The 20293-nt window shown below is 38.9% G+C and overlaps 1 protein-coding gene across 3 annotated transcripts in view; it reads left to right on the top strand.

The window, feature by feature from the left end:
- Positions 1–20293, top strand: part of LPP (LIM domain containing preferred translocation partner in lipoma) — a 653705-nt gene that overhangs the window by 493771 nt on the left and 139641 nt on the right. For all 3 annotated transcript variants that reach the window (XM_028101192.2, XM_088025061.1, XM_088025065.1), the window contains one exon: positions 4483–4609. In XM_028101192.2, coding sequence (XP_027956993.1) covers positions 4483–4609 — 127 coding nt within the window. The remainder of the gene's footprint in view (positions 1–4482; positions 4610–20293) is intronic.

Genomic DNA, 20293 nt, shown 5'->3' with positions numbered 1-20293 from the left:
CCCCACAAATTTTCAATCATGTTCTATTACCCAGACACAATACTGGAAGCTGTTTGTTTAAAAGATACATTGGACAGTTGCCTGCCTTTTCTTAGGACGTGTAGAGTCCCTAACACTCCTGAGAAAGAGAAATGAAGAGGGGTCTCTTCACCCCAGGGAGAAAAGCCTTAAAGTACTTAAAGGACTTGAACCTCAAAGAAAGGCCTGGGCTGCATCTTCCTTCATGTGAGAGACATGCAGACACTGAGGACCCTGTGTTTTTAGCAATATGTTTTCCATGGATGTTCAGTTTTGTGCACTGTTTGGGGGCAGAGACCAGGGGGCGTTCTATGGCCAAATAACGTTCACAGACTCTGGAAGAGATGTTCTCTTGGGGGTCCTTCCTCATAAGAAAAGCCAGGAATCCAAGGCTAGCATTTATATGGGATTAGAATGTAAAAGAAAAGGAAAACACCTTTCCAAATATGTTATTTCAGAAACCGTATCGCAAGCAAATAGGAAGTATTTGGAGAATAAGAGGAATGATATATTTGTCTTAAAATCTGTGAAGTCCTGACAGGGTAAATAAATACTTTGAAAGAAGGACCTCTACTTGTAATGCAAGTGCTTAGGGTAGAATCTAAATTGCTGGCAGAGGACGCCCCTGGCTGGCCTTCTTGCTGCCTTTCTTGATGTTAAAAGGGAAGCAGATGCAGGAGGCCCAGACCGTGATAAGCCGTGACCACTCCCCGAGGGTCTGCCCTAACACTGGGACCAGGAATGATCAGAGTTTCCTTAATAGTTGTTGATTTAAATTAAAACAGCCAATGTCATTACTACCACAGGTAATATTTCATACATGTCTCCACTTTCTCCATGGGAAGCAGTGTTTGGTCGGAAAAATGCATGGCATTTGGAGTTAGATGACAGCCTATTTGGGGCTTAAGTTCTCTTCTTATTGCAAGCCTAGAAAACAAGATGTAGGTCATTTTTCCATCCTTGTCTTCAGTTCTGTCACGTGAACTGGGATTATCCCCTCCCTCAGAGGTGGGTTGGGCATCCAAAGAGAGTCCCTTTGTTACCATGGTTTGAGAAAGCAGTTAAGCTCTCTACAGCATGAGATGCAAGCTCTCTGATTTTTTTTTTTAATATTTATTTATTTATTTATTTTAGAGAGAGAACAAGAGCATCACACGGGGAGAGGCAGAGGGAATGGGAGAGAGAGAACCTCAAGCAGACTTCCTGCTGAGCATGGAGCCCAACTCAGGGCTTGATCTCAAAACCCTGAGATCATGATCTGAGCTGAAATTGAGAGTCAAACGTGTAACATACTGAGCCACCCAGGTGCCCCGCAATTTAATTTTAATCCTCACAGAGACTGTGAGGTGGTGTTGACAAGCCCATTTTACAGAAGGAAATCTGAAGTGACAAAGAGTTCCCAAGGTCCTCTAAGGTCCAAGGTCCATCCAGCCATTGCCAGAGTTAAACTCTGTCTCCAACTCTCGTGCCACTGCCACACAGTATGTCCCTTCACTCTCTGGCCACAAATGTTTTAGGATAAGCTTCGCCCCTCGCCACCTCATCCCAGGCTCATAGCTCTCCCACCCTCCCTCCACTCCAGAGAGACCTTTCTAATCTGACGAGCTCCCCTCCCTGCTGAAAATCCCCACTGAGGTTTCTGTTGCCTGGACGTTCCTACCTGAGGGTCTTTAGATATGTTCCCTGTAGCCTGTGAGCTTCCTGAAATTGTAAGTAAAGTTGGTGTGTCTTTTTATGAATGCCAGTCTCTGCCAAAAGGGAGTTGAGTGCATCCGATTTCCAGAGTTGCCTGTGGTCTCACACAGGGCCTAGAGCCCCTGGCCCCTAGAAAAGACTGAAGTGCCCAGGATGGCATGGCAGTTGTGAGCTGGCCCTTCCTTTCTCTCACCTCTTCAGTTTTAAACACAGAACCACTTGCATTTTTCCCCACTCACACCCAACTGTGTCCCACCTTCAGCCTTTGGCTCCTCTGAGAGCTCGCCCTTGACCTGGGTTAGCCCATTCCAGGGCTTTGCTAGTCTCCAGCCTATCTTTATCACTTGAATTCATTGCATTTGAAAAGTTGTATTTCATGGATTGCAGAAGTCGAATTACATACTGTAAAAGAAACACAAACTTAGAAATTAAAAGGCCCCCAGGATTCCAAACCCAGAGATGATCCCCTTTAACACAGGAGTATATGTCCTTTCAGACTCTTTTCCCTACCTATATAGAGAACAAGTAGATAAATAATTTTTATCAAGTAGATAAATAATTTATTTAATAAATTAGATAAATAATTTATTTAATAAATTGATAAAATAATTTATCAAGTAGATAAATAAACTGTACTTACTTTTCAAAAATGGGGCCGTCATTTAGATTTCCCATCCTATCACTGGATCTGTTCCTTTGATAAGCATGGCTACACCATCTTTTTTCATACTTATACAGATAGATTTATAATGTTCTCTTAAAACCTGTTCACATTCCATTGTATGCATCTGTCATTGTCCATTTAAGTGACCTCTTACCCATGGACAGATAGTTACACTGTTACTTTTGGTTCCTTCTTTTTCCACATATAGTTCCTGTGACTGGCCTTGGTCGTATAATTTTATGATTATTTCTGCAAAATTTTCCTAGAAGTGGATAACATCTGTGCCATTGAATATTTAATATTACTAGCAAATCACTCATCCAATGTTCAAATGTTATTTGCACCTTAGGGGAGGCCTTCCATTGAACATTTAATGTTTGTTGAATAAATGAGTCTAGGATGGGCCCCTGTGCTGGGTTTATCATAACTAGCTCTGCACTGATCTTTTTGGGTGTCAGATTTCCTTATCTCACAATGAATAAGAGATTTCGGCATGCAGCTCTATTTTTTGTCTTTGTCACGCTAGCCACATGTCATAGTTTGCTCACTGCTGTCCATTCTCCAATCCAAACTGCCCAACAATGAAATAAAATCCCAGGGTAAGACTAATAACCAACACAAAAAGTTCTTGACCTTTTTTGGCCTTCTGTATGTCTATGTTCCAACTTTCTATCCATTTTTTAAAATCCTAAAAAATTGGAAAATAACTACAGAGAAAGTCCAAAGTAGGTGCCAATTAACAACTTCACATATGTGTAGAAGGCATTTTATGCCTCAGACATCACACAAATAATTAATATGCATCTTGGAGTGGTTGAAATAAATGTTGGTAGTAAGGATAAAACATTTGTACAGGGATTTATACTTTACAGGATTTTCACATCCAAGAACACATTTGCTATAGTGAGGATAACAGGTGAATGAATATGCAGCTTCAGGTTTTGTTGAACTGATTCTTGTAAACTGTTCATGAAAGGAGAGTCTCTTGATCAACAACTTAAGAATACATAAGCATCAAGGGAAGAACATTCTCACAATCTCAGCTCTCCCCATCAGCTATTGTGGATGTCATTATTAACTTTTTGTAAGTTTTTCTCTGTTACAAGCACTTTGAATAAAGATACTGGGGTGTGATACTGGAAATGGGCAAAGCTATAATATAGGCAAAGGGAAATACAATAATAAGTTCCCTTTTATTTACATAGTGCAAAGCTATTTTACATCTGGCATCTGGCCTTCCTTCTTTCTCTACATACTTCAGATTCTTGGTTGAACATCTCAAGTAATCTTTCCCCTGACACTCGCTTCCCTGACATTGCTATAATTCTGGCTCACCCACCTATTTAAACACCAATCCCGTATCAATACTATTGATGTACCTTCCCCATTTGGTATGTGGCTGTTTGTAGTCCTATGGGGAGAAGCTACTCAACCTCCTTAACTGGAACACAGGGTCATTCACTTTCTGCACCCCTGTGCCCCGTAAGACCCACCTCATCTCCTACCTCAAGTTTTATACATAGTGCAGAAATATTCAACTGTCAGGAGCCCCTGTGCCACGTGGCCTTTTCCTCACCTGAATGTGAAAAACTTCCACCTGTAAGTTTCCTGCCCTTCAGCTGAGTAAGTCCTAGTCTGGACCTGCCTCTCCTCTGGAATTCTTCCTTTTAGGCTACAGGAGAGGTCCCTTTATGTACCCTGGTTGTGCACTTTCTATAGTTGCTTTATCTTTAATTATTGAAGGACCTGAATCTCTCACTTGACCATAAACTCCTTAAGTCGGGGGGGTGGAATCTACATATCTTGTTTTTATAAATATACAGCTGGTACATAGTGACTGCTTAGTAATTGTTGAAGGGAATGAATCCCTACTGTTGTAAACATGGATTTCTAAAGCCCAATAGATGACTCATCTCGATAAGACAAGTGGATCCTGTAAGATGGTGTGTCTCAGGTCAGACCCTGAAGAACTGATAAAACTGATTGTAAACCCCAGATCTCTTAATAGCCATGTCCAGTACTTTTTTGCCTACAATGCAAATACTATGTGATTGTCTTGATTGTCTAGACTGTACTTAAAGAACTATGTGTCTTCTGCCTTTCAGGGTGGACAAACAGGTTCCATGGGGCCTCCAGCTGTCCCCAGCTCATTCCGCCCTGAAGATGAGCTCGAACACCTGACCAAGAAGATGCTGTATGATATGGAAAATCCACCTGCTGATGAATACTTTGGTGAGTGGGGGCTAGAGCTGGTTTCTGAAGTAAATGCCTTCTGTTTTTCTTAATTATTAATTAAGAGTATTATCAGCTCCACTGGTAAAGGATTTGAAGCTGGGTGCATTGGAGTTGGTGTGCATCTGCACACTACGGAGCGTTCTGGAAATCGGTTTGTGAGACCGCCGTCATTGTGCTATCTGTTTAGCTCATACTAAAAGTGCAAGGGTACTGTGCAGTTTCTTGAGATACAAATGTGATTTTAAAACAAATTTCTGACAACTTAAAAGCTTCTCCTTAGGCAGAAATAGGGTTTCTGTATGTGTTCAGGTTCCTCACTGGTCTAAATATTTATATACAAAATGTGGAAGTGAATAGGGTCTAAATTCTGCACTCTCAGTTATTCCCCTATGCGAGTTTGGGAAAAGATGTTCCTGTTGTATTTTTTTCAACATTCTCTCCTCCAAATCTGTGAATAATTATGAATGGTTATTCCATCCAGTCCATGAGGGTAATGTGAATTTATGAACTATATGTCAACTATGAGGTGTTACGGATACATAACCTGTCCTCAGGGAGGTTGTAATTACTCAGAAGAAATAAGAAAAAACGCATAAATAATTACTAATCTTGGTAGAAAGCTGTAAGAGGCATAAGAGAGGCTTATGTGAGATATTATAAAATTTAAAAGCTCTGTTCATCAGGAGCATCAGGAAGGCTTCATAAAGAAACTGGTGGCACCTGAACCTGGGCCTTTTAAATCAGCGCCTCCCAAATTTTCTGTGATAAAAACTATTTCCTCCTCAATCTGTTGGGAGGCCAAAATTTGTGTATAGAGCACAATTAAAATTAATTACTAAGAAAATGAAATAAAGAGAATACAAAATGGAAGGCCAAGTTTCACCATTATGAGATTTAACAGGAATAAATTACCCTATTGAAGTGTTACCTTCTTTCCTAAATACTCCCTCTCTGTTTTTGTACTCTGTCTCATTGCAGGGTGATAGACATTTCTTAGATCCCCATCCCTGGGTAGCATCACTTTAAGGACGTGTAGAGAAAGGAGATTGTATTTGAGGGGGGAGGGAGGAGGAGCAAAGACACAGAGGTGGAAACACTGCCCAGAGCTTTCCCTTCTTCAAATATTTAGTGTTTTCATGTCTTCCCCTTGTTCCCTGTTTGGGGATGTGTAATAACAGGTGAACTGAAGGCACTGGTCCAAAGCCACAGCATAGATGGAATGGGATAGGATATGAAAAACATGGCATTGATTTGTATATGGGTATACGTCAACAGTGGGAAAAAGGAATTCTGGTTCTGGTTCTTTCTGTGCCTTTGACTGGCTAAGAATTAGTGAAATGTTCCCCATCTGCTTGAGCCCCATTTCCCACCTTGGTAAATCCAAAGTGTAGAGCAAATGTTTTCTAGAATTTCTTTCAACACTAGTAAGTTCCCATAGAAATAGCATTAGTCCCAACCGAATACAACAAAGCTAAAAGCTAAACACAAATTGATAGGACAAATGCATGGAGAATATTTTTTAAAAGTCTCTGGCTGTATTAAGATATACTAAAGGTGTATCATGCTCTTGTTATTGATGTGGGAGAAAGGTTTATATTGGAATCTTAGGTAAACTTTTTAAAAGATCATGTTAAAAGCAAAAAATAAGGTTACTGTACTAAAGTATATTAAAAATAAAAAGCAAACTAATATAACAAGAATACATACCTCAAATATCATAGCAACTAAATACATAGCAATAAAGAAAATTGAACATAGATAGTAATTGTGTTAATGAATATGTGTTAAGCCTTCTGGGAAACAGATATAAATTAAATATTATCTTTGCCTTCAAGAACTATCTCAGTTGCTTACGCTCTCTCAATCTTTGTTTTTGTTTTGCTTTATCTGTAGTATGGAAATAATCTTTAACTCACACTGTTATTTTGAGTATTGGGTAAAATACTTATAGAAAGCACTTAGCAGAGTTGTTGGCATATAGAATATCCTCAAAGATCAGAGTTATCCCATGCTTTATTTAAGAAAATAAGATATGCCTATTAAAAATCCATTAATAATACCTGATTTAAATTTAAGTTCCTCACGAAAATAGAAAATAAGTCACCATTGGTAAATAACCATTGCCAAATAAGGATTATGAACCATGAGGGAGAATGTGGAATTAATGTTTATTGAGTACTTATAATATGGCATCACTATTTTATTTACTTTATAGGAATTAACTCATTTCATCCTTAGAGAAAATATAAAACCCTGTAAATGCTATTATTATTTCCATATTAAGAAATTGAAGCACTGAAGTGTTAAGTAATGTGCCCAACATCAACAGCTAATAAATTACATTGATTAGAAAAAAAAAATTACATTGATTAGAATCCAGACTCCACTCTATATTTTTTTCTTCTAAAATTTTTTCCCCAGCTTTATTGAGATATACAGAAATCAAATGCACATAATCAGTGTCCATAACTTGGTGGGTTTGGACATGTGTATACATTTGTGTTTCTGTCACCACAATCCCGGTAATAAACATATCCATCACCTGCAAAAGTTTAGGCTGGATAATTAGGAGAGGTTTTATGGAGGAGATCAGCTTTGGATACACAGAAAATAGAAGAAGAATATTCTCTTCTGAGTATATAGAATGAATAAAATGAATTGAGGCCAGGATTATTTAAGGAAAATATACTTTAGGTGGAAAATATCTACCAAGTGCCTATAATGTGCAAACCACTCTGCTAAGTGATCCATATGGCTATAGGCAGACATGGATCTTACCTTTAAAAAGGTGCCTATAGTCTAATAGAGAATATATACAGAGGAATAGTGTTTAATCCTCGCACAAGCCTGAGAGTAACAAGTGACTTAGTCGAAGTTCAGCCACAGTTCTTTGAGAATTCAGAAATAGGAGAATAGACATCCCCAGGCAGGAATGGAAACATGTTTATGGAATGGTTAGCCTTTGAGTTAAGTCTTTAAAGGCATGCTAATAGAGATTTGGAAGAGGGGTGATAGTAGAGAAATGTTGTCATTTCTGAGGAGGGAAATTTTAACATGATACAGAATAAAATCGTTAAAGTGAATCATCAATGTGGGAAGGAACAAATGTTGGAAAATAACGTTGGAGAAGAAGGCAGGAGTCCTGATTGGATTCTGGATTTGAAAAAAAAACGTATTAAATATTTGGGGCAAGGTTAGAGAAATTTGAATATGAGCTATATATTCAATAATAAATCAGTGTTAATTTCTTGAGTATGGTAGTGGCATTGTGGTTCTACAAAACAATATCCTTGCTTGTAGGAGCAACATATTGAAATATTTAGGGTGACGTGTCTGCAACTTAACTTTGAAACAGTCTGGATAGATGATAAATCAATCAGTAGAAATACACATATAGATAGAGATACAAATATAGTTATTGTGGGGAGGGCAGAATCACTTTAGATTAAAACAGCTAGAGATGCCATTACTATACAACTACCCAGGACACGCTTCTTCCCCCAAAATGTGTTGAAGCCTCACCAATGAATTATTTTAAGACTCCTTTCTTGGGTGGGAGAAGTAGAGAGAGTTACATTCCTGTGCCTTCTAAACCTGAATATTTTAATGATTACAGTGCATCTTTGACATTTTCCTCTCTTGGGTATGTTTCCTTGTTTCCTACTGGACACATACCTTTTCCACTGCTGATGAGATGGTAGTCATTAGGGTGGTGATGATAGGAGCTGATATTTATCGAAAGCTCTATTCAGTCATAGTCTGACTGACAGGTCTGGTGATGATGTCTTCATTTTTTAGGTGAGGAAACAGAGTCAGAGAGGCTAAATGACTTGTTCAAGGTTACGTAGCTAATACGTTTCAGCGTTTGGACTCATTCTTCTCATCTCAAGTCCATGCCGATCCGTTACCATTATAGAAAGGCATATGTTGTTCCTGCAGCTTGTCAATAGTTGGCCATCCTGCCTGATGTCATCCTTTCCCTCCTGATGTCATGATCTTCAAGTGAGAGACCATCTGTGTCCAGGGCTGTAAGTTGTGTAGCTGGAACGTCAGTGTCACTGGCGATACATTTTCACTGGGTATAACACCTGAATTAACTGATGTGGCACCAAGCATGGGCTTTTTGCCATGGTTGAGATACATACTTTATCACAGCACACCCAATACCTTCCTGTCAGCCGTGTTAGCTGACTAGCCCTTCTGTTGACCTTGAGAGAAGGCAAATTGCTGATAACTACAGCACTTCTTGTTTTCTTAGGTCAGTCCTTGATAAATATTACAAGCAGGAACCTTCAACCGAGTCTCAGCTTTTTTTTTTTTTTTTAATGGTTTCTTCTAAAAAGGTTCTAGTTTTAGTGTTTCCATGCTCTCCCTCTTCTGTCTTCATCATAATCGGGGATTGTTGCATTACAGTATTAGGTAAATACTGCCACAAGGAATGAAACCCATCATGCAGCAGGTGGGTAAGTCAATATCCTTTAAAGGAAAGACAAAATTCCCTCATGCTCTGAACATTTTCCATCTATTTAGGCTTATGTAGTTGGGCTATAGAAGATTCCTAAGTATTTTTTCCATGGGCCGTGGGGTCCTTGAGTGGGCCTCAAAACACTACAAAACACTTGTAGGGAGAAGAAAGGAAACATACAAGAAAATTGGAGGTAGAAAATTTTCATCTGATTCAATAACCAGGCAGTGGGCCTTTGGCCCAAATCATTTGCAGCAAGGCTTCCATCTTAGAGCAACCTGTCTCCCTGGGCAACTAGAAAAGTATGTTTATACTAAAGAGATTCTCAGTTCCAGGGATAGATGTATAGAAAGAACAGGAGGTGATGAACTATGAATTATTTTAAGTTCGGGTAAACTGCAGAACTTAAAATGAGAGGGAGGATTTTAAAATTAGCTATTAAGATGAATGGGGAGAAAGGTATCATTGCCAGAGTATTAGGGAGCTTATAGGGCTAGTTGTCATGATTGGAGCTTATATTTTTCAGACAGTTATGAGGGGGGAAATGTAATGGAAAGTTGAGTCTGTCTCTAGATATTTTTGCCATGTCTTTTGAATTTATCCAAGAGTTTTCCATGTTGGTTGACACCCCCAGAGCCCCTAAGTTTTGTGCTTTCATTCATTTTGAAAGACAAAATATGTTTGTGTAAGAGAGGTTGTACATCTATCCCTATATCCATGGCATAGTTCTCCCCCAAAATAACGGTGTTCCTGTTGTGCAGACCCTAAGACCCAAGACAGTACTATTAGAATATAGTATCTCTGAAAATGAGAACTGTAATATATCTGAGGATGGAATGAAAATATCTACCAGCTTATTTTTAAGCACAAAGCTGTAATTATCTTGGCATTGCTTACATAGTGTTGTCTTATTCCTTCTTTAAAAAAAAAAAAAAACTGAAGAGTGTGAGTCTCAAAATTGTTTAGGGAGCTATTTGAAGAATCCCTATGCCTTCAGAGCAGCACTAGGTAAATTCTCTTCACAGAACTTGGCATTTGTCTAAGAATTTTGTTGTTGTTGTTTCTCTCTGAGTATTGTTATTGAGGTATATTGGGAAATTTTGCATAAAGCCAGAAGTTTGTCCTGGGGGAACTAAGACAGTGGGACAGAAGTGGAACATAAGATGCAGTGAGGGCCTGGTATGTGGTAAGCCTCACGAGAAGAAAGGCGTGGGTGGGCATGTGCTGTAATTACTTTATTAATAAAACTAACTCACCATGCTTGGTGCTGTGTATCTTCTCGGTTGAGAGCAACCTGGAGGTCCAGTGAATGTCCATGAGTAGAAAGAGTGCCCCAGTCAGTGAGGATTGGTAGTCCATTTGTCTTCGCTACTAGTAAGACTGGTTGATAAGTGAGCATGTGTGGGCGACTTGGACGATGCTGCTTAGGAAGCTACAGACCACTCTTTGAGGTACGGTTGAAGGTGTGGAGGAAAGAAACCTGGAGCCCGGGTGCTGCTGGAAGACTGCCGTGTGGAAAAGCATTAAACTTGGGATCCATGCCTCCAAAGTTAGCAACAAATCAAGGCAAGTGCTGGGAAACCAGCAAATTCGCGTTCAGTGTAATGAATTAACATTTTGAGCAGACAGAGACAAGTTCTTGGAAGAGTCTAGGCCTAAGCCCCATAACCGTTCCCTTCTGGGGAAGTGGTGGTAGGTATTCAAGCTTTCCATGGACAATGAGATTGGATTTGGAAAGTACTGTCCTGCCCTGGGCGTCTAAACTGGCCTGGGAATCAGCATCTTGCATCCAGTTTCTTGTTCTACCCCCAGATTGTCGTTACTGTTACGTGATTACAATTGACATCTGTATAACGTTTTGTAAAGCGCTTTCCTGCTTGTTCTGTCGTTTGAGCTAGACAGCAGCCCTTCAAAACACAGTATTTTTTTCCCCATTTGGCACATGAAGACACACGGGATCTGAGTAATGAAGGGACTCCCCACTCTCCGGGGCCACCACCCTTCCCTACAAGTCAGAGATCCCAGAGGCATAGCTCCCGAAGCACAGCATTGCAGTGAGGCCCAGGCCTACTACTCCAGATCCTGTTGTCTTTCTCTCCCAGCACACTCTTCCCGCCGTGTTGCTAGAGAGTCATAAACTGGGAGGTAGATCAGTGAACATAACTCTGTACTTTAGCTTTTTCTTCAGTACAAGGAACAGTGTGTCCCGTTTGAAAAGTGTTGAGGGGGTCTCAACTGAGAGACTTTCCCAAGTGCTCCTGTCAATTACAAACTGGGAAATGACTCCGGGTGGGCAGTTGTCTTTAGTACAGATGGAACCTGAGGCCTTAAACATCCTATTTTCTCAGGGAAAAAAAAAATGACCTAATTAATTAAAAACCCCAAAAACCACAATGGAAGAAAAATTAGAAAATGAGTGGCTTAGAGAAAAAGTTATATTGATTTGGGAAAAAATGGATTTCTCAGTTTTGTTTCTCTCCCCCTCTTTGTTTAAGGTATCTGTGGGTCGTGGGAATAGAATGTTTTCTAGTTAATGAGACATATTAGATATATTTCCTTTTGTGGTAGTGATTTCTGGTAAGATGTTTGCTTGGGGCAATATATGTTTACAGCACTAAATAAATAATCCTAAGCATTTATGTGTTTCATCTTAGCACACGTTAATTTTTAATTAATTTGGCTATATAGTGTGATTTTAAGCATTGATTTGGGAACCTGGACTTAGAGTGTCATAAAGAAGAATTTAATCTTAGAAACTATCTAGAACAATGTTTCATTTTCCAGAAAACTGAAGTCCAAATGACTCATTCAAGGTCATACAGCTGGAAGTGTTTTAAACTCTAGGGCCAAAAGTTCCTTTCTGAATAAAGAAGAGAAATTAGTCTCTGCTAGTGCGAAGAGAGATGGCAGGGCTATTCAGAAAGGTGAGGAAGTGGGTTTGCCTGGCATTTTTGTGAACCCATTCAAACTTAAGTGAAATATGCATTGCCCTTAAAAATGATAAAATAAAATCAATGACTTGTTAAGACCTATGTGCATATAATGTCCTGAGCTCCCTGATTTTTAAATACAAAATTACTGAAGAGATTCCCAGTATCTTTTTTTTCATTTCCATCAAATTTCTTATTTGTAATATTTCGTGTCTATTTTCCCCACTAGAATGAAAGTCCGATTGAAGGCAGTAGTTTATTTCATTCACTGCTGTGATCCCATCTTCACTTCGAGAACCAAGGCCTGACTGATAGGAGATGTTTAATATTTGTTTCATTAATTAATGAACATATAAATGAAAATTGTGAGTAGACATTACAAATTCCCTGTGGTAGGACATGGTATAAAGTAAACTACAGAGGGAAAATACTTCATTTGTTTAATAGACATTTATTTAGCACCTTATGGAATCATAAAAGGTTAGAGCTGGAGAGAATCAGAGACTAAGGAAAATCCCCTCAGTGTTAAGAGATGATGAAACGAATAAGTTTTCTAAGTTGCAAACTAGATAGCGATAGAGCCGTGGATTATAATTCAGACTGCCTCATTCCTTTTTTTTTTTTTTTTTAATCACTTAAAGGTACTGGAGAATGTGTAGAGTAAGATACGTTTGCTACATTCATTGAACTTCAGTGAAAATTAAATTGACACCTTGAACTTGATCTCTTTTGCATGCGTTTTCTATTAAAACTAAGGATTGGAATTGGTGAGTTGATGGGTTACATAGTTGAGATGTTCAAAGTTCCCTCATTTCCCACTGTGGAGTTTATAGTCTTTGGTTCCCAGGCCAATCTCTTAACTCCTCAATTTTCTGCTATTCTAATCTTAATTGAGTCAGATGAGCAGGGCATCACATTGAAAGAAATATCCTTAACCCATGTTTATGTGTGTTTTCCATAGCAACCAGCTGTGAAAGGTCATTCACTTCCACTAGACCCCTTCCAGGCTGTGAACCACCACCCAGATGGCTGTTTCATAGATCTTTATATCAACAGCAGACACCCACTCATTCAGTTACATTGAGATCATCATTCCCTTCATCAGAGAATGAAATGTAGAAAAGAGATTCCGAATTCATAATGAAACTTTTTTTTTTTTTTTTTTTTTTGCCTAATAACTGAAAGCAGACTTGGCATTCTGGGAGAGAATGAGCTGGCAGGAGCACACGTTGTGTGACCAAAAAAAAAAGTTCCAATTCATAGGTTGTTTATGTTTGTGTGCTGAACTATGTTGCTGGAATTGAGACCCGAACCTGCAAGTGCTAATTATGCGTTTTCTGATCTTCAACACGCAAATACAGATAACTGTGAACTCTACTCCCTTTACCCCCCCATACCATCCTCCTTCCCCCTCACCTGCTCTTTCCCCACAGCTTTCTCTAAAACACACAGATAATCCTCTCCTTCCAGACTTTGAAGTGACATTAGATTTGTCAGAAGGGCTAATTAATTGTCAGCAAAGCCATTGTTTGAACATCTGTGGAGTTCTATTTGGTGGGCATCTATTGTACTTTTAATTGAATGTATTCACTCATCTACAAATATTTACTGAGTGCCTACTGTACACCAATCATTGTAGTGTACACTATGGGAAATAATAGAATATAACGTAATGGCCAAGAAGATAAAGCACTGTTAAATCCTATAGCACCAAGGGCTTTGATGGTGAACCAATTTTATGACTGGCAAAGGAAAATACATTGTTTCTCATCCAGGTTCAGGGGCTTTTCCCACTATTACCCGCCCCGACCTGGGCCAGATTAAATGTCATAGGAGTTCATGTGAAGAGAGACCTATTGCTGGGGAATAGACTGGTTGGCAACATACTATCTGTGGCTAGAATTCTCAGCAAATACAGTTGAATCCTTTTAAAGAAAAGCAAACAAAATATCCAAGGCCAATAAACTGGGAAGACCCAGAAGCAGGTCCAAATTAATGACCGTATTCCAATTCTCTTCCTAACTGACTCCAATGTCAGTCATGTTGTATTAAATTCTTCCAGATTTGTTACAGCACTACACAGCTCTAAGCTCAGACCTCAGTTGGTTCTCTAACCATCAAACCTTCAATCTGTCCGAATCCTGGACTCAACTCCACTCCTATCTGTTAAGTGAGCATCATGTGTTAAATTTCAATGAGAAGACAGAAACACTGTGCAGGAGTGACTTGTTGAAGGAGGCTAAGAAGATGCAGTAGGCTCGAGGTACTAGAAAATGGGTACTAGCCTCCACTGCCTCTCTTTCTCTCCTATTTAGCCTTAGGATCATGGCAAAGTTAGAGAGACACATAGAAATCATATAGCTTCAGAGCCTCCCATTCTGTGATAATTGGAGGCACCTTCATAATTTTTACCATATACATGAACTATCTGTACTATTATTTGCCTAATATTTCTATTTAAATTAATTAACTTTTTAGCCTACTTTATCTTCATCCATATCAATAATACCACAATTTGATTTTACGGTTTTGAAATATGTGCTGCTTTTCCTCCTTAAAACACATTAAATTAAATACCATATTCAAATTTTAAAATGTTCATCCATGAACCCTGTAATGTTCAAAGTATTGAGAAATGTGGATGTAATTCAACAGGAAGACAAACTGGTGGAACACCATGATGATGTAATTGCCTCAAGGTCACTCACTGAGTTGACTTTTACAAAATAAACCTTTTTTTGCACCTAGAGTCATTATGTTATCACAAGAGGCAGGGTAGTGGTGTAAAGAGCCAGAAATCAAGCATTCAGGGGCCAGAATCTGGGCCTGACACTATCCTGCTGACTTGCTGTGACATCTTAGTCCAGCCCCTTTTCCAGGGGCTTCATCTTTTGTATTAGGAGATCGAACTACATGATTTATAGGGATCCTTCAGCCCCTTAATTTTTTTTTTCTTGCTTCCAATACTTTTCATATATTGCCCTCTGATACATCATTAAAACATAGGTGGATAGGAAAACAGCTGTCCTTTATAAAATTACAACATTGCTTGCTTCAGAGTTTCATAGAAGAATTGGAAAATAAGCTCAAGAATTATATTTCCCGGACCATTTTATATCTGCTCAGTACTGTTCCTCATTTCCTAAGGTTGACGAGAAGGTTCACTGAATTTACAGTAGCTTTAACTGTAAGTTAATAAAAATAAAATAGGATTACAGAACATAAGGAATACTCTTTACTGAGGTGGATACTCTAGCATCACTGTTTAAGGATTTTCTTGAGTCTGTAATGTTGTTCACTAATGTTACTTGGCCTACGTAAGTGAGATTAATATTGGTAACCATCAGTGTGACAGTGGTCTTCAGCATAGATAATACAGCACTGTCATCAAAATGAAGAGTTCATCTTTTGTTACATGGCACCAGGAAATAAGGACCGGACTTTGAGTCAGGAAATCTGAGTATAAGTTCTGTATCTTATCCGTATGACACTGTGGACATTTGACATTTCTGGTGTGCTTTGGAACATATTGGTACACATTCTCTAAAAACCTTATTTGGCAGTTTTGAGATTAGAGTTATAGAAACCAATTTATCCAAGGACAGGTTAAGAGATGGAACCAAATTCTTTATCTAGGTTTTCTCTATTAAATAAGGTTCAGCAATTTTATTTAACCTCTTAACTTTGCTGAGTTTCACTTATTTCACCGATTAAAGAAGATCCTTATTCCTATTTTATATACCTATAGTGAGGATTAAGTAAAATCAATAGATGTGAAAATGCATTCTAAACCATAACAGATCAAAAATTTAAGAGCTGTTAGTATTGTTTCCCAGTGCAGTATCTGGCTTGATTTATGCCATTTATGATTAGTGTGTGATAATCAAGCTCTCTGAATTTTTAATGTTAGTATTTGTCTCTCTTTGAATTAGCACGTTGTGTTTTCTTATGGTGTTCTCTTGTTATTGGAATATCATCAGAGGATACAGAAAATGTTTTTCAGTTGTGTGTGAGAAAGCAACACACAAAGACATACCACAGTGTCCTCATTTGCTGAGCAAACTACTCTTGCTTTTTAATGTGGAATGCAGAAGAACTAATTGAAAAGAGACAAAAATGAATTTTGACTCAGATTGTGCAGGATGAATCATAACCCACTTTCTCATCTGAGATGTGAAGAAAAAAGAATTAAAGAAAACTAACCACCACACAGCTTTACTGTCAATGTCAGCATAATCAATACAGGGTGTTTTTTAGCAGAACAAAGAATGCGTTACTACCAGGCTGAGAATTGCAGGTAGTAGAAAACCAAGTTAATTTTTCTTTGTCTGTAGTCTGCTTGAAATTGCCTTTCTTTTTCTGCCTTGGTTAAAATATTGTAATCAAGAGAGTTTGGGACCTATCAGCAATTTTTGCCCAAACCATTCAGAAATGTAGTGATCTCTCTTGAATAGTTAGGGGCCAATCAGAGACTAGACAAGCATGGACCACATTCTGTCCCACTGGGCTTTTGTCAGGCAGTAGGGACCAGGAAGACAGCAAAGCAATAGAAACGTGGCCATGGTGGAATTGCTGCTTCCTTGAATTTAACTTACTTGAATTGTTGATGTGAATAATTAAAGAAAAATGAAGATTTTGTCCTGCTGGAGTCCAGGATCCAAATATATAATTTACTTTGCTTACAAATGTAGCTTTTTAAAAAAATTTAAAGGGTTTTGTACAGAGAGGCACTATAGACTATCCTAGGACGTGGTCTTCGATTCCTAAGTCAGAATTAATTTCTTTCTAATTCTCATTAACATTATATTTTATTCATAACTTTGTGGCCTTTATTTCTCATGTATATGTATATATATACACATATATGTTATGTATGCTATGTAATATATATATACATATATATATATATATAACTCATATGTTTATATGAGTCTGTGTCTCCTACTTTACCTTAAGATCACTGAGAGGAGAGGCCATATCTTCCTTATGTTGCTCTTCCCAAGGAGCAAAATGAGGAGGTGGAGCTAATAAATCCTTAACTCTTTCTGTGCCACGCCATCAAGACTTTGACTTGCAATGAAGATTCTCTAGGCTGACTTGATCCCAAATATTCCTACTAATGCTTCTGTTGAAAAGAGAGCGAGCACATATTGATCACTTACTATATACTACAAGTTTTGCATGCGTTACTTGTATTTGTTGACTATAACCCTATGATGTGGATACTGTTCTTTAACAGATGAGGAAATTGAAGCAAAGGGAAGTTAAATAATTGTCCAAGAGTCTGGTAATTATTGGAGTTGCAGTTTGAACCTAGAGCCCAGTTCTGAACCCCCAGATACACTGTGCCTGTGACTAGTTTGCAGAAGGTCTGGTAGAAGATTGGGCCCACAGAGTCCGTGCTTATCATGTGGATTTTCTGACGAATTCCATTTTATGTCTCCTTCTGCTTCTCTCAGGGGATTTTTCAGTATGATACAATTTCCTCTGATTGAAAGGTCTCACCACTGATGAGGCAAGGGGTGGAAATCCAGGTGCACCACCACTCTGTTTGCACCACACCAGATGTCTGCAGGGACACTGTCTTGGCTCTCCCATAAGAGTAATAGTGCCCAGCTGTGCCACTTAGTCCACATGATGTAAAACAAGTGCCAAATGTAATGCTGTTTATGATAGCAGTACATAGATCTACAGCTCCATTCCTCTGTTCTCGCTTGAATTCGAAACCTGGTTCTTGTGATTTTAGCAACACCCACATCCACAAACCCCCTTCTCCCAACACTTCATCCCAATCCAGTGCTGCCTTCATTCACACATGGGAATAGTTACTTATAATTTTTATCAATCTATCTGCACTGATATCTTCTAGTCCAGTGAGCCTTAGGAAAAGGCCAAGTCCAGGTCTCACTGCCAAAGTGGAAATGAGAGAGAGCAGGGAGAAGGGAACTCATCTTGAAAATAAGGTCACCCTATCGATATATCATCAGTCAGAAGAGTTCAATGCAATAGCAAGCAATTGGCTCGCTCAGTCGGAAGTTGATGCTATTTTAGGCCATCAGCAGGAGTGTCAATGTATCTGTGAATTTTGGCATTTTATTTCATTAAGGTGGTTCAGGAAGCCAGACACTGATTAACTGATTCTTCGACTTAGTTCCCACTCCTAATTTTGGATGTGTGGTGTCTTCAGGCAGCTGTTGTGACACCCTGATTCTAAAGAAAACTTTCTGTGCTTCTAAAGCAACCTTGGGAACAATCTACCCCACATCCTGCTCTCCTGGAATCTCCCATGCTCTACATCTCTGGTCACAGGTGGTGTGGAGATACTGTTGCTTCCAGTCCTCTGGCAGATCAAGGAAATACAGCTCAGGTGTGTGCATCCAGCTTCCATCCAAAATTTGTCTGTACTAGCAGCATTCTCACGGACACATTAAGCTCAAGGTGGATTTTCATTTGAAGATCATGTAAGAAGATACCTATGGAAGCAATGCCTTCAGCATTGCAGTTACTTTCGAAATCAAGAGATTCCCTAGACAGGCCACGAGATTTGTTTAGGTAAGACTAGGAAAATTCTAAACTTTTTGTTGTTGCTAAGGGTTTGGGATCTGAGTTCATTTATAAACCTGCTTTAACTGAGAAAGATGAAGATTTCTAGATAGGAAATGCATGATACTTGTTTATTCCTTCATTCCTTCATAGTTATTGAAGGCCTGCTATGTGCCAAGCCCTGTGCTAGGCATTTCCATTCAACATTAGTCTACAAAATGGACGCAGATATGTTTACAAATAACTCAGGGACAGTATGGTAAGTGTGTTACTGGAGTTAGATGAAAAGTGCTACGAAAGGAAAGAAGTTAGAATGGCTCACTGTGATTGGAAAAGTGAGAATGGTTTTCTAACAGGTGATGTTATGTTCTCACAGGGGCTGAATGTGAGTGGAATTTTCCAAGCAAACCATGACTTTAAGGACATTTCAGACAAACAATCCAATGGGTACAGAGAGATCAGAAAATTGCAAAAAAAAAAAAAAAAAAAACCCACAATATGACGAGAGACTTGGAAATTGGAGGGGAAATGAGACCAAAGAATGACCAGTGGTCACATCAAAATGTCTTTTTCTTTCCTACTGTCTGTCCTGAAGGCCCTGAGAATCTCTGAAGGATTTGAACAAGGGGATGACACAACCTGATATACACTGATTAAAAAACACTCTGGGTACTACCAGAGGGACGGGTGTTGAACAGGAGAGGGTTCGGTGAGTGGAGGTCGGTCTGGGTGTCATTTGCATTAGTCTGCAGGGAATGATAGGAGCCTGAACCAAGGCTCCGTGTTGTGACAATTCAGGGGAGAGAGAGAGGGATAAATTAAGGCTCGTTCTTGGGATTCTGTCTTAATTTGAGGATGATATAATTATTAAGTGAGGTGAGGAAACAGAAGTTCAGTAGTGATGTGCCATTGATTCCTTGAGGTGGTACTTATTGGGAAGCAATTGAATTCCATTCATCAATGGGTATAGAGCACCTCTTGTGTACAGGCACTGCTGGAGACATTGGCACAACATGAGTGATTCAGTTAAACAACAAAGCCTGTGTTATGGGGCTTTCATTTGAGTAAGGAAAGAGAACACATAAATAAGTCAAATCTATGGCATGTCAGCTGGTGGTATATCCTATAGGGAAAATTAAGCAGGAGAAGGGGGCTAGTAAGTGCTACAACAGTGGTGCAGATGGAAAAAAACACAGTAAATAATGTGACAAATATAATCATGAAGTTCCTATTGTTGGTGAAATCTGGTCTGCCTAATTTTGTTTTCTTGCCATTTGTGTTTGTTTTATAAATTATTATTTCTCCTAAACAGCAACTAGCAACATAAACATTTACAAACACATAGATGTATACACAATGCTTTGTGTTGCCAACATATCACATGCCAGGAAAAATAAAAGAAGACAGCAGCTAAAAAAAAAAATAAGTATCCAAAACAGTTTTTTAAAAAGGGGGAGAAAAATGGAGATTCCCTCCGACACTAATCCTTGTCGTTCAAATCGCTGGATAGTATGAATTAGAAAGTCACAGACAGGAGAGAGAGTCAATATTTGAACCAGTATAATAATTCTGATATTCTTGATGGTGGAGGACTTCAGATGTAACCCAATCCCTTACTTTAGGCAGAGAAACCTTGGCTCCAGCTAGGAAGTAGCTTATGGAAGGACACCCAAGTAGGTCTAGATGTGAGCTTCCCTGCCAGCCCATCTAGGAATCCTACCATTACCCACCATAGCAGAGAGA

Source organism: Eumetopias jubatus, unplaced genomic scaffold (genome assembly GCF_037043125.1).
Source record: "Eumetopias jubatus isolate StellerSeaLion01/CBP00866 unplaced genomic scaffold, mEumJub1_p1.0 scaffold_1, whole genome shotgun sequence".
Classification (NCBI taxonomy): domain Eukaryota; kingdom Metazoa; phylum Chordata; class Mammalia; order Carnivora; family Otariidae; genus Eumetopias; species Eumetopias jubatus.
The sequence above is the reverse complement of the archived record's forward strand: the minus strand, read 5'-3'. Positions and strand labels throughout refer to the sequence as shown.